The sequence below is a fragment of the Miscanthus floridulus genome, chromosome 6 (genome assembly GCF_019320115.1).
Source record: "Miscanthus floridulus cultivar M001 chromosome 6, ASM1932011v1, whole genome shotgun sequence".
NCBI classification, from domain to species: Eukaryota; Viridiplantae; Streptophyta; class Magnoliopsida; order Poales; family Poaceae; genus Miscanthus; species Miscanthus floridulus.
Genome location: NC_089585.1, coordinates 82,436,199 through 82,451,323, shown reverse-complemented (window position 1 = coordinate 82,451,323; position 15,125 = coordinate 82,436,199). Strand labels below are relative to the sequence as shown.

The window sequence follows — 15,125 nt, the reverse complement described above, 5'->3', positions numbered from 1 at the left end:
AAATGTAATCAAAGGCATCAGCAGGCAGCAGCAGCCCGTGCCAAGTCGAAGCTAACTAGCATCAGCATATCCAAGCTGAGGTAGCATATGCATGTGCCAGAGAGACAGAGTCAAGGTCAAGGCTGACAATGAGTTTAGATGTGGCTGGTCCTCACCAACTTCGCACAGCCACGGCCTCCGCATATATATAGCAGCTTCTTCTCCTCCGGCAAGAAGCTCAATACATGCGGAGGGAGAGAGAGAGCTAGGCAAATCCGAAAGCCTAGGCACCTACCAAAGGCAGGCAGGCAGGCAGGCTGTGGCATATATACATCAACTCCGATATAATCCAACAAGGAGATTAGTTTTGGCTGGCTAGGAGCTGAAGAAGTAGTGCGTGCCCGCCGGCCGGCCGGATCCATCAAGAATTGAAGATGGACCGGGAGATCCACCGGGTGACGAGCCTTCGTCGCGACAGCTCGCTGTGGCGTCGCGGGGACGATGTGTTCTCGCGCCAGTCCCCAGCTCGGTTCCAGGGCGAGGAGGACGACGAGGAGGCGCTGCGGTGGGCGGCGCTGGAGCGTCTCCCCACGTTCGACCGGGTGCGGCGCGGCATCCTGGCGCTGCCCGAGGCCGACGGCAGCGGCGCGAAGGTGGTGGCCGAGGTGGACGTGGCGCGGCTGGGCGCCCGCGAGTCCCGCGCCCTCATCGAGCGCCTCGTCCGCGCCGCCGACGACGACCACGAGCGCTTCCTGCTCAAGCTCAAGGAGCGCATGGACCGCGTCGGCATCGACTACCCCACCATCGAGGTGCGCTACGAGAACCTGCACGTCCAGGCGCAGGTGCACGTCGGCGACCAGGGCCTACCCACGCTCATCAACTCCGTCACCAACACCATCGAGGTACACTCCTACATGCGTATATACAGCCAAAGCATGCATGATGAGCTTATTAAGTCTCATGATCGATCCATAATCCGGCCATTCACTGCATCGGATTTCCTTTTCCTTTAATAATTTTAGTTTTCTAAACAAACACTTCTTAATTATATATACTGTACGTGTCGACGACGTACGTACGGCGGCTCGAAGCGTGCATGCATGTGTCACGTGGCTTGTGGTCGACAGCGACGACGCCGGAGCGGGAAAGGCATCTGATGGGGTAGATAGCCGTTTCTTTTTTTTTTTCTTTTCTTGTTGCAAGACAAGTTGCATGCGTTCTTAGGGGGCCGTTTGGTTGTCTCTCCTAAATTTTAATCGTTGTACTATCGGATATTTGACACATGCATGGAGTATTAAATATAGACTAATTACGAAACTAATTACATAGTTTGCGACTAATTTGTGAGATGAATCTTTTAAACCTAATTAGTTCATGATTTGTCAAAGTTTGCTACCGTAACATGTGCTAATGAATGATTAATTAGGCTTAAAAAATTCATCTCGTGAAGTACTGACGGATTATGTAATTTGTTGTTTTATTAGTATCTAAACACCCCATACAACATCCTCCCGACACATCTTCTAAATTTTAACAGCAGGATCCAACCACCCACCTACTCGGTCGGTAGCAGGGTACGTACGGTACCTGGTAGGTGAGACTGACCGGCCAGTGACCCTTTCCGGCTGTCAGTCTCTGGGTCTGGTCAACGACGGAGCAACGGATATTCTATGTCGATTTGCCTCGTGGGAATGAAGGCGACGCGCCACGATGGTGTGTACAGTATTTATGTGTTAATGCTAGTTGCAGTGAACCCGTAAACCATTCAAGCTACTTTATTTGAGTGTTAATATAAAGCCACCAACCACGGGTTCAACCATTCAAACATCCCGGCTTCTCGCAAGCTAGCCACCCATCAACAGCTGCATCAAGCTAACGAACAAGGCAACAACCTTTTTCCCAGTTTCTTTTTTTTTTAATTTCTCTTGATTGACAGCAGCTTCAAATTTCTTGAGTTTATGTTTTGAACAAAAGGACCAGATTGATTAAAAAAAAAGGACCAGATTCAGTGGAGCCCAACAAAAGCCCAATATTCTGCTACAAACCACTCCAACCAGGCCCAGTGGTCCACAGAACCCTTTCCCCCGAAATTAACTGACTAACTGCCATCTACTAAAAAAAAAATTCGGGGCAAAGTTGATTCCATTCCACCCGACCTCTCCCGCCAGGCCGCCACCAACCACCCATAGCCGCCACCGCCGCTCCTCCTAGCGGCGGCGCCTACCCCTGCTCGCTCATTGTCCGTCCCGACCGTCGCGTTTCCATTCCATCCACACCGCGAGGAGTGACAACCATCATGGCGGGCGCTCGGCCGCGACGCCGGAAAGGGCCTCTTGCGGCGTTTCCTCGAGCACCTTCCGTGCGTGCTCCACTTGCTTCTTGCTTAGTCGCTGCTGACTGCGTGATTGTTCACTGCAGCATCTAATTTATGCGTCCTTCCGTACTAAAATGGAAGTATCTTTGGTGTTTCTCCCTCCCAGTCAATCGGGAACGCGCTCCACATCTTGCCCAGCAGGAAGCGGCCGATGACCGTCCTCCATGACGTCAGCGGGATCGTCAAGCCCCGGAGGATGACTCTGCTGCTGGGACCCCCAGGATCAGGCAAGACCACCTTGCTCCTGGCATTGGCAGGGAAGCTCGACAAGGACCTCAGGGTTTCAGGGGAAGGTTACCTACAATGGGCACGAGATGATAGAGTTTGTCCCGGAGAGGACAGCGGCCTACATAAGCCAGCACGATCTCCACATTGGGGAGATGACTGTGAGGGAGACCTTGGCCTTCTCGGCGCGCTGCCAAGGTGTTGGCACTAGATATGGTACGCGCGTGGTTTCGTTTATTTCAGACCATTGGATGGGTTATGCCATCGCTTGGATTAGTACTAAGCTTTGTTGTTTGCCTTGCTGTAGAAATGCTGACTGAGTTGGCGAGAAGGGAGAAGGCAGCGAACATCAAGCCAGATCATGATATTGATGTCTATATGAAGGTGAGGCTGTTACACATTTTAAGAGCATTCTGTGCTTGATAAAACTATTTATGCAAGTATAAAACAGGAATGTTTCAGCACTTAATGTGGACAGTCATATATGTCACCTCCTACCTGTTTATTTGCAACTTGGTAACAGCTATTTAACTATAAACTTCTGTAGGCCTCAGCTATGGGTGGGCAAGAATCCAGTATTGTTACAGACTACATACTGAAGGTACAGTCTGCTAGCTGTAACACAACAAAGATGACTACTGTTATCACGAAATTGAGATATCATACCTGCTGCTTGCCTATTTATACCTGCAGATATTAGGCTTGGAAGTGTGTGCTGATACGGTGGTAGGAAATGAAATGATGAGGGGTATTTCTGGTGGTCAACGAAAGCGTGTCACAACAGGTACAAGCAATGATCAAAATACAAACCCATGGCATCCTTTTTTTTTCCCCTAAATTTTGTATTTTACTGTAAAACACTCGAAAACACGTTCTAACATCCTTATGTCTTCACTACTTAGGTGAAATGCTTGTTGGTCCGGCAAGAGCTCTGTTCATGGATGAGATATCCACTGGACTGGACAGCTCAACCACATACCAAATTGTGAATTCACTTAGGCAGACTATCCACATCCTTGATGGAACTGCAGTCATTTCCTTGCTCCAGCCAGCGCCTGAAACATACAACTTGTTCGATGACATTATACTCCTATCTGATGGGCATGTTGTATACCAGGGCCCCCGTGAACATGTGCTCGAGTTCTTTGAGTTCATGGGCTTCAGATGCCCTGCCAGAAAGGGTGTTGCTGACTTCTTGCAGGAAGTATGTGCATCATCTATAAATCCTGTCATCTAGTGATTTTGATTTTTAAAGACGAACTGCACTAATATGTTTCACTTATTCAAAAGGTGACATCAAGGAAAGACCAGGGGCAGTATTGGTATCGGCAGGACAGGCCATACCGTTTTGTGCCTGTGAAGAAATTTGCAGATGCATTCAGTACATTCCACGTGGGCCGGTCCATACAAAATGATCTTTCAGAGCCATTTGATAGGACCCGGAGCCACCCTGCTGCTCTAGCTACTTCAAAGTTTGGTGTCAGCAGGAAGGAGTTGCTCAAAGCCACTATTGATAGGGAGCTTCTACTCATGAAGAGGAATGCATTTATTTATATTTTCAAGTCTGTTAACGTAAGCTCAATTTTTTTATATGTTTATTCTGATTATTAAGGTACAGATTAGATGGCTTCAATCTGAACTTTTCCATTATTGTTGCAGCTTACTGTTATGTCGTTTATCGTGATGACCACATTTTTCCGTACCAATATGAAACGAGAAGAATCTTATGGAGGCATCTACATGGGAGCACTCTTCTTTGCCCTCGACACAATCATGTTCAATGGTTTCGCAGAGCTTGCCATGACTGTCATGAAGCTTCCGGTTTTCTTCAAGCAGAGGGATCTTCTCTTCTTCCCTGCATGGGCCTACACCATACCGTCATGGATTCTTCAGATCCCTATCACATTTTTGGAAGTTGGGGTTTATGTTTTCACCACATACTATGTCATTGGATTTGATCCCAGTGTGATCAGGTAAGATGCATTAGAACACATGTCTTATGTCTCGGAATCCATGAAATATGCTCCTTTCATGACATTTAATTGTTTCTAATTAGAAATAATCAAATTGAACATTGAATGATAAATAAGTTTGTTATATGAAGTCTGAGCGATTGTTTGTCATCAGGTTCTTTAAGCAGTATCTGCTGCTCCTTGCACTCAATCAGATGTCATCTGCTCTTTTCCGCTTCATTGCTGGAATTGGAAGAGACATGGTTGTGTCTCATACCTTTGGCCCCTTAGCACTGTTGGCTTTTCAAACACTGGGTGGCTTTATACTTGCAAGACGTAAGTAACTCAACTTTCCGTGATAACATGATCGATGTTCTTGTTTCTTTCAAAATAATGAATGATGTTCTCATCTATATGTTTATCTTGACTTATGTCTCTCTTTTCCAGCTGATGTGAAGAAATGGTGGATTTGGGGTTACTGGATCTCTCCTCTATCATATGCACAGAATGCCATTTCAACAAATGAATTTTTGGGGCTCAGTTGGAGCAAAGTAAGTACACCATATCTTGAGCAGCAGAAGGATTAACAACATGGTAAATAGAAAAACTAACATGTGTTTTCTTGGTACAGATTCAAAATGGAACAACCGTGGGAATTGTTGTTCTTCGAAATCGCGGCGTCTTTACTGAAGCTAAGTGGTATTGGATTGGGCTCGGTGCCTTGGTTGGATATACTCTCCTCTTCAACCTGCTCTACACTGTAGCTCTTGCGGTTTTGAGTCGTAAGCATATTTATAAGACATATTTTTTATGTATATAACAGCCAAAATTAGAGATTCAGTGATTTGAGTTAAAAGATTGTAACTGTAGCCACTTGCTTTTTCTGACAGCATTCACTGATTCCCATGGATCAATGTCTGAAGATGAATTGAAAGAAAAACATGCCAACCTAACTGGTGAAGTCATAGAGGGCCATAAGGAAAAGAAATCTAGGAGGCAGGAGTTGGAGCTGTCCCACAGCGTTGGCCAAAACTCTGTGCATAGCAGTGAGGATTCTAGTCAGAACAGGAAAGGAATGGCACTCCCATTTCCACCATTGTCACTTACCTTTAATGACATAAGATACTCGGTGGACATGCCAGAGGTAATTTTCTTTTCCATGAAGTTGAAATACAAAAATATACGACATATCCAAGATTTCTTACCTGATCATATTTTTTTACACGCAGGCGATGAAAGCACAAGGAGTGACAGAAGATCGTTTGCTTCTTTTGAAGGGTGTTAGTGGTTCTTTTAGGCCAGGAGTCCTAACTGCATTGATGGGTGTTAGTGGTGCTGGAAAGACCACCCTTATGGATGTCTTAGCTGGCAGAAAGACTGGGGGCTATATTGAGGGAGATATTACCATCTCAGGATATCCAAAGAAGCAAGAGACGTTTGCACGCATATCAGGATACTGTGAGCAAAATGATATTCATTCTCCACATGTAACAGTGTATGAGTCGCTCCTATTTTCTGCATGGCTACGCCTTCCTTTAGATGTCAACTTAGAAACAAGAAAGGTTAGTAACAAATACAAGCAAATAATCAGGTCTTGGATTTTTTCTCCTTAACTGATTGTAGATCTTATCTGCTAAACTTCATCATAACAGATGTTCATTGAGGAGGTCATGGATCTTGTAGAGCTCACATCACTGAGGGGTGCACTTGTTGGGCTTCCTGGAGTGAGTGGCCTGTCAACTGAGCAACGCAAGAGGCTAACTATTGCTGTGGAGCTTGTTGCCAACCCTTCGATCGTTTTCATGGATGAGCCAACCTCCGGCCTTGATGCTCGTGCAGCTGCAATTGTGATGAGGACTGTAAGGAACACTGTCAATACTGGAAGGACTGTCGTTTGCACCATTCACCAGCCAAGCATTGACATATTTGAAGCATTTGATGAGGTGACTGATTCTTCTTGTTCTTGTCTGTGTGTAAGAGCGGGTGATATTGTTAGACAAGATCATATATTGACTGTTTGTTTATGTCTGAATTACAGCTTTTCTTAATGAAGAGAGGTGGAGAAGAGATATATGTTGGTCCAGTGGGCCAGAACTCGTCAAAATTGATTGAATACTTTGAGGTGAGAAGAGAAGTAAATGAACGGTTATCACTGCATGTTTTAACCCCAATTGCCTGCTAAACCAAATGAAAAATCCTATTATTTGTTCAGGGAATTGAAGGTATTAGCAAGATAAAGGATGGATATAACCCAGCCACATGGATGCTGGAAGTGACCTCTAGTTCTCAAGAAGAGATCCTTGGGGTTGATTTTAGTGAAATCTACAGGCAATCAGAATTATACCAGTAAGCCTCCTGGCATGCAATGCAGAACCAAAGCCGAGGATAGGTGTCTTTGAAAGATTAATCTAACTGATTTTCATTTTCATTATTTCAGAAGGAACAAGGCACTCATAGAGGAGCTGAGCACACCACCTCCTGGCTCTAGTGATCTGAATTTCCCTACACAGTACTCCAGATCGTTCTTTACTCAGTGCCTAGCTTGCTTCTGGAAGCAGAAAAAGTCATATTGGAGGAACCCATCTTACACAGCAGTTAGGTTACTGTTCACCATCGTCATTGCGCTCATGTTTGGAACCATGTTCTGGGACCTTGGACGAAAAATGTATATCATCTAACTTTTATTCTATCTGCAGATCTGTAAGGCAATAATAGCTACACCATGAAGTATATTTTCTAACGCCTTACTCGTGTCTTTGGTGCAGTAAAAAACAACAGGATCTGTTCAATGCCATGGGATCCATGTACGCAGCAGTTATATACATTGGAATTCAGAACTCTGGTTCGGTTCAACCAGTGGTGGTGGTGGAGCGAACAGTCTTCTACCGAGAACGAGCAGCGGGCATGTATTCAGCTTTCCCGTATGCATTTGGACAGGTAATTTGTGTTACTCTCTTCACCATTGTAGTACCAAGCTTGTGGACGTGAAGGATGAAATCTGAATTCTTTTGGCCCAAGAACCTAACGATTTTGCCTTGTTTTTTTGCAGGTCGCGATTGAATTTCCTTATATCTTTGTCCAGACTTTGCTATATGGAGTGTTAGTCTATTCAATGATTGGATTTGAGTGGACTGTTGCCAAGTTCCTCTGGTACCTGTTCTTCATGTACTTCACACTGCTTTACTTCACGTTCTATGGCATGATGGCCGTCAGCTTGACTCCGAACGAAAGCATAGCAGCCATCATCTCATCGGCATTCTACAACATCTGGAACCTCTTCTCAGGGTATCTAATCCCCCGACCTGTAAGTAACTCTCCTCTTGGTTTTGCATTTTCCATTTTCCATTCCTTGTTGTGTTCAGACCTGAACACTTCACAGATTTCTTATTTACTCATGATGCGCTCATTTTTTTTCCTTCAGAAACTGCCTATCTGGTGGAGGTGGTACAGCTGGGTCTGCCCAGTCGCATGGACCCTCTACGGATTGGTTGCCTCCCAGTTCGGCGACATCATCCGTCCGCTTGATGACTCAGTGACAGGCCAGACCGTGGCGCAGTTTATCGAGGATTACTTCGGCTTCCGTCACGACTTCCTGTGGGTTGTCGCAGTGGTGCACGTTGGGCTGACCGTGTTCTTCGCGTTCCTGTTCAGTTTTGCCATCATGAAGTTCAACTTCCAGAAGAGATGAGGACAGGAGGCCCAGGCCACTGGTAATTTTTGCATTCGTTTATTGGGCAGTGCCTGGACAGCATGCCTGCTGTGCGTGTAGCATAGCATCTACTGCCCATCGATTAGACTAAGTAGCTATCGTGTAAATGGTAATATAGAGTTTATTTTGTATTTCAAGCGTATAGAAACACCAGAAGTTGTATAGGCAACAAACAAAAGCCTTGCCTTGTAAAGAGTTGAGCCTCCCGCTACCCTGACCAGCTGTAGCTGATACCTGTCATAAGGCACGGAGCGCTTCTCAGAGAATGTAAACCGTATACTGTCATTCTGATGAATCAGTGGGAGCAGAATTTTGACCAAGTACCTCTATAGATGTCTTGAGAATGTCAGATTGGTACCTCATGCCTCCATGGAGTTTACAGTACGGCGAGCTCTGTAGCCTGTTGAGCATTGCTCGTGTAAGTGCAACTGCATTTGCAGCAACCGATTAGACGAGAAAATTGCATATTTGAGACTCCAAACAACGCGCTTCGCAGATTTAGGACTACAAACATCGACTTTGGAAAAATAACCCTTGAAACGTTGGACTCTTATTTTCATGACATCATGTGTATTTCATCTCTTTCTTAATCTTAATACATGCATTTGGAGCCTAATCTGACCCTTTTGCCCTTCTGCTATATTCACGTAGATGTGGGTGCTGGTGCTGCTCACGTTGGTAGGCCAGTGGCTGGCCTTGTTGTCTTGCCTGGGCTGGCTGGCCGCCGGCTGGGCATGGCTGGCTGCCGGCTGAGCCATATGTACAGATTAATATATAATAAAAATAAAATTATAAAAAATGAGACATATGCAATAACAAGTAATAGATAAAACCATGAATTTAGCACAAATGAGCTCATCTCATAAATCCACGAATTTAGCATAAACGAGTTCATCTCACAAAACCATAATTTTGTTCCAAACGAGATCCAAGTCATATAAAATAAAGCATGAGTTTACATCTCATCACAGCTAAAATAATTCATCTAATAGGTAGCTTTCTCTTTGGAGTCATCTTTTTTGGTGCAGCCGCAGAAGGCATCCTCACAGGACCAGTGGTGTCGGTTTGTGAAGAGGTGCCTCTCCTAACAAGAACGCAAGCTTGCTGCTACAGAAATACGGTACGACAATTAGATATATGGAAAGAATTAGTATATGCTAAATGTGTTAGTATTCCTTACCTTGTAGTGACCCTTTCTGGACTATCCCGTAGTATTTCTTCTCTAGTCCGGTTTTTAAATGACTATGCAATATTACTAGTGATGTAGTCACATTTAATTTCTAGATTGAAAGCACACCTATACCATAATAGCTTATGATTGGTCTGTAACCATTTCACTGTTTCTGATGATTCACTTACCTATTTTTGCTATATTGTCATAGAATATGTCTTCTCTGTAAGCCCTTGCCGCAGGATATATTTGGCCGAACCCTCTGTACCTCTTCTGAAAATTTCTCACAAGATGATAAAAGCATTCTCTTTGCTTTGCATTTAGGAAAACAAATCTTCACTGCGTTCTCTAAGCCCTTGCAAGCATCAGAACAAACAACAAGGAGTGGAGGATTACCTATTGCCTTCTTTAATTGTTCCATGACCAAGTCCAGTTGTTTGTTGTTTCAGAAGCTATGAAGCCATAAGCGACTGGATACATCTAATTGTGACCATCAACTGCTATAGCTGCGACCAAGTGGCCATTCCACCTTCCATTAAGTGTTGTAGCATCTATGCTCAAATGAGGCCTACAACCTTCCAAGAAACCATCAATGCATGGTTTAAGAGCACAGAAAAAATGGTGAAAATATACTTCACCATCCACCTCAAGTACCTCAATTTCCACGACACTCCCGGGCCTCCGCTTCATTACCTCGGCCTTCCACCTAAACAACAGCTTAAAACTCTTCCCATTTCCCATATGCAATTTTCTGGTTCTAGAGAGCAGGGCACTGCTCTGATCAATTTGTCTCCTCGCAGGTTGTCATTGAGCTCCCATACGCACTGGTTTAGGATATTCTATACAGTGTCATAGTGTACTCCATGATCGGGTTCGAGTGGACGGCTGCCAAGTTCTTCTGGTACCTCTTCTTTGCGTACTTCACGCTGCTCTACTTCACATTCTACGCCATCGCCTCGATCGTCTCCTCGGGATTCTACGCCATCTGGAACCTCTTCTCCGGGTTCATCATCAGGCCTGCCCCCTCCCTGCAACTTTTGTCTACCGTTTCCAAAGCAGCAAAATGTTAGGAACGGCCTGTCATGTGGGGCCATGCTAGGCTGGCACAGGTGGCTTGGGGGCTTCTGGCTATATAAGGGAACGAGTAGGCCAGAAGCACGACATCGAACAAATTATCCAATACCAGCAGATTATCTTTCCTTTCGCTATTACTGTTCATCTTCTTCCTCAAGTTCCTTCCTCTTGTACCTAGATTTCCTTTTCTAGATCCTTCTAGTAACTTCTTCCTAGCACCTTAATTCCCCTCCTTGCTGCCTTCCCTTGATTCTATCTCTTATTGTATCGGATATTATTACGTGTGCTGATTGATTTGGAGTTGGAGTGATCTGAGTTCATCCTCTAGATCGTGTGCTGCTAACAAGTCGATTCTCGGTCTAGCACCATGAATCCCACTACCGCCCGGTTCCTCCTCGACGAGATCCACCCTCCCCAGCCATCTGTGCTTGAAGCCGAAGTAGTCCTCGACGAACTGTGACACCACCACGGTCGCGCTACTTTCAGAAAGTACCGATCTGGTGGAGGTGGTACTGCTGGATATGCCCCGAGGCTGGACGCTTGTATGGGCTGGTGGTGTCACAGTTCGGTGACGTCATGACTCCTATGGACGACGGCAACAGGACCGTGGTGGTGTCACAGTTCGTCGAGGACTACTTCGGCTTCAAGCACAGCTGGCTGGGGAGGGTGGCAGCCGTGGTGGTGGCATTCGCGGTGCGGCCCTGTTTGGCTTTGCCATCCTGAAGCTCAACTTCCAGAAAAGATAATGACGATAGGAGCTGGGAAAATCACCTCCTGGACAATGGATTTCGCATTTTTTGGGTAGTGCAAGTTAATTTGACTGTGTATATTGAGAGACTCCGCCATATCTATGGATTCGTTGATTAGTTAAAGTTATACTAGATAGAAGTTATTGTGCTCTTTTTTTTTGAGAGGGTGTTGTGCTCCTTTTCTTTTTTTTGAACCGCAGGATTCATTACTCATTAGACACAGCAAGCTCGCTGGTCACCAGGTCCTCAACAAATTAAGGTACAAAGTCCCAAGTGATTGGCACATCACTTGCACCCCTACACCCAAACGCCGCAATGGCATCTGCTACTTTATTACATGATCTCGAACACACGCTAGTTTTGCTACTTACAAACTCCGTCATCAGCAACAGCCGAAGTTCAGTAGTAAACCCGCTTATGGTCGACAGTCGGTAAGCATCGTCCTCCAGGGCCGCCTTGACAAGAGAGGCATCCGTCTCCAGCACTACTCTGCGTATTCCCAACTGCACTGCAGTTTTCAGGCCGGCCAAGCAGCCCAGCAGCTCCGCATGAAAAGCGCTCTGTAGGAATTGTTCCTTGCCTGCGCCCACCATCACCATAAGGCCCTGATCATCACGAATTATAAAGCCCCAACTGCCCGAGCCAGTTGCACTATCATATGCCCCATCGGAATTTACTTTAAGTGCTCCTTGCTGTGGTTTGTCCCATTTCAGGCACTGACGGAAATCCGACAACGGAGTTTGGGTGCCCTTTGTCTGAACTCTGTCCGCCAATGCTGCAAGTCACATATGCTACTTCCAGAGCCGATCTTCTTCTTCCCTCTTCTCTAAACTTGTTCCGTTCATCCCACCAGAGCCACAGCAGCAGTATTACAGTAAGCTGTGTTTTAGGCTCCAGCTTTAGGATAAAGCGTAGCATTCCTTTTGGTGAGGTAAATTCAGCTAGTTGACATCGCATCGCCTCCAAATTTTACTCCCTCCAAACTTTCCTCACCTCCTTGCATTTCATAAACAAATGACCGCCGTCCTCGTCTAATCTCCGGCATAGGCAGCAGCTTGTCTCAATTTTCATGCCCCATTGCTGTAAGGTCCTCCTCAGCGCCACCGTATTGTGTCCGAGTCGCCACAGAAAAGTGCCGGATCTTCGGTGGACAATCAACCTTCCATAGTTTCTGCCACAGGTCATCCTTCCCTCCACTTCCTTCAGCTGCTTCCGGCCTAGCTTTCTGCATTCTCCTTTATTCGCTAGCCCGATGCACTTTATAGGCCGATTTGACTGAGAAACGACCTTTGCTGTCGTAATGCCAACCTACTACATCATCCATCTCCGTGTGCACAGGCAGTGATCTGATTACTTGGACGTCCTCTTCCCCAAAATGTTTGTGCAAGAAGCTGGACGTCACAACTTTCAGTCACTGGATCAATCAGCTCATCCACACGGTGCAGAATATTTCCCCTCCTTGGTGTAATTGGCCTTCGCGTCACATCACGTGGAAGCCATGGGTCTGACCATATGGAGATTTGCCCGCCACAGCCCACCCTCCAGATCACCCCCTTCAAAACTTCCTGCCCTTGCATAATACTACGCCATGTGTAAGAGCATTCATCTCGAACTTTGGCTTGTAAAAAAATCTGTGTTTGGATAGTATTTGGCCTTTAAAATCCTTGCGCAGAGGGATTCCTGGTTTTCGATCAATCTCCACCCTTGCTTAGCGAGCACCGCCATGTTGAAAGAATAGAGATCCCTAAATCCCAAGCCGCCATCTGATTTTGATGCAACTAATTTTTCCCAACTCACGCAGTGCGTACACTTCTCCTTGTCTTGATTACTCCACCAGTACTTGGCTATCATTGCACTTAGGGGGTGTTTGGATTCAGTGACTAAAATTTAGGAGGTATGTCGGAAGAATGTTACATGAGGTATTCGGATACTAATAAAAAAACTAAATTATATAATCCGTCAGTACTCCACGAGACGAATTTTTTAAGTCTAATTAATCTGTCACTAGCACATATTTACTGTAGCAACCATTATCAAATCATGGACTAATTAGGCTTAAAAGATTCGTCTCGCAAATTAGTCGCAAACTATGTAATTAGTCTATATTTAATACTCAATGCATGTGTCTAAACATTCGATGGGATAACGACTAAAATTTAGGAGTGCAACCAAACACCCCCTTATTTGATTACACATCTCCTTTGTTATATCGAAACAACCCATAGCAAAGACTGCGATTGCTTGCGCGATGGCTTTAATCATTATTTGTTTGCCTGCTTTTGTGAGCAACTTTTCCTTCCACCCTTGGATTCGTTGCCAAACTCTCTCTTTCAAATAAGCAAATGTGCTGGTTCTTGATTTTCCAACTGACACTGGTAAGCCCAGATACTTCTCAGTCCTTGTGTCCGAGCGAATATTCAGGATCTCACGGACCCGTCTTTTTTGAAAGCTACCGGTATTAGGACTAAACAGGACAGTGGACTTCGCTACATTGATTACTTGACCTGAGCAGGATTCGTATATGCCCAGCCCAACAGCTCCCTCAAGTGGCCCGCCTCCTCCTCTGTAGCCCGACATAAGCAGGCTGTTTCTGGTTCGTGTGAGAGAAAAATACTATTTCGGTTAGAAATTTATGGTCGTTTGTGACACGCCACAGCCAAACGAACAGATTTCAATGAGTCGTCTGCAAAAAGGAGGTGGGAAATCGATGGAGCAGACCTGCAGATCCGAACCCCACCAATTTTACCCTCCAGCTCAGCCCTTGCTAACAGCGATGAGAAGCCTTCCGCGCACAAGAGAAATAAATACGGTGATATTGGATCACCCTGCCGCAGTCCCCTCTCTGGAACAAATTCCTCAGTTAATTCCCCTCTCTTATTCGGTATTTCACCATTGTAACACATTTCGTCACCAAATTAACCCATCTCCCATCAAAGCCAAGCCTTTGCATAATGAGATAATTTCTTATTTGGCCCTGATTGAAACTTGCTTTTCTTATTTGGTCCCTAAAATAAATTTTATTATCTATTTGGCCTCACTTGAACTTTTGATTTCTAATCTGGCCTTACCGTCAGCCGTGGCCTCTAACGGCATTAAGTGGTACATGAAATGACCAACTTACCCCTCAAATATTATGAGGAACCAAAGACCATTTGTGGGGTTTGGTGCTTGATTGTTCCATGCTAATTTGCCTGCTTAAAGTTGTTTATAGTAGCGTTTGCATCACAATACCAGCAACGGTTCCAGGGCCATGGAAAAAAGCAACACGCTTTCCTTTCCACAACCATCGCAAAAAAAAAAACACACAATCTCCGCTCGGTCTGGACTCCACCACCGCTGCCTGCCGCACGCGGCCCCTGGCAAAGCCGCGTCTCCCACAGAGCCTGCCGCTTGCGCCTGGCGGCCGTGGCAGGCACGAGCGAAAGTTGAAGCTCGGCTACAGCTGGAAGTTCACCTGGAGCGGGCACCTTTCAGTCCCACGCAGACACCTCCCATGCCGATCCGCCGCAAGCCTCTAGCGCGGCGCCGCAGCGCCACTGCAGGCCATTCGCGTCGCCTCGTGTGCTATAGGACACTTGCGTCGAGCCCCCGCCGTGTCCTCCTGTCCTGCTACAGGCCACTCGCGCTGCACCGTGCGTCTGCAGGACACTCGCGCCGCGCCCACGCGTCGTGGAGGAGAGAAAAGCTTGCACGTATAGCCATGGAGGAAGCTAAGTCGGGACGCTGCGGAGGGGTCTAAGACGGTCTTCTTCCTCGCACTTGCCCATCCTTCGCCTGGACGCTGCCGCACGGTATGCTGGACAGGACGTCCTGGCTAGCCCCACCGTGTCCGTCAGTCCGTGCTTCGGTTTAGGAACGTGAACCTCACCATCCGCGCCAAGCCTCACCCGTG

At 46.1% G+C, this 15,125-nt stretch overlaps 2 protein-coding genes across 2 annotated transcripts; both read left to right on the top strand.

Annotated features, from left to right (window-relative positions):
- Positions 1-242: 242 nt before the first annotated feature.
- Positions 243-8,562, top strand: LOC136456218 (ABC transporter G family member 37-like). The gene is given in 21 exon segments (XM_066456005.1): positions 243-881; positions 2,460-2,633; positions 2,635-2,794; positions 2,886-2,962; positions 3,126-3,179; positions 3,272-3,362; positions 3,481-3,782; positions 3,869-4,150; positions 4,238-4,551; positions 4,706-4,866; positions 4,978-5,081; positions 5,162-5,312; positions 5,421-5,674; positions 5,760-6,092; positions 6,183-6,473; positions 6,569-6,652; positions 6,743-6,876; positions 6,968-7,195; positions 7,296-7,467; positions 7,580-7,834; positions 7,952-8,562. Coding segments are annotated over 21 exon segments (4,356 nt in total). The 5' UTR covers positions 243-413; the 3' UTR covers positions 8,219-8,562.
- Positions 8,563-10,273: 1,711 nt separating this feature from the next.
- LOC136460757 (ABC transporter G family member 36-like) lies at positions 10,274-11,207 on the top strand. Its single transcript, XM_066460337.1, has 2 exons — positions 10,274-10,456; positions 10,971-11,207. The coding sequence occupies exons 1-2, from the start codon at positions 10,274-10,276 to the stop codon at positions 11,205-11,207; spliced, it is 420 nt and encodes a 139-aa protein (XP_066316434.1).
- The last annotated feature ends 3,918 nt before the right edge of the window (positions 11,208-15,125 follow it).

Bases quoted from the DNA above. Each gene is read 5' to 3' on its own strand.
- LOC136460757 (XM_066460337.1), top strand. From the start codon at position 10,274: ATGATCGGGTTCGAGTGGACGGCTGCCAAGTTCTTCTGGTACCTCTTC. The intron at 10,457-10,970 runs GTTTCCAAAGCA...CGCTACTTTCAG, and splicing joins CCCTGCAACTTTTGTCTACC to AAAGTACCGATCTGGTGGAG.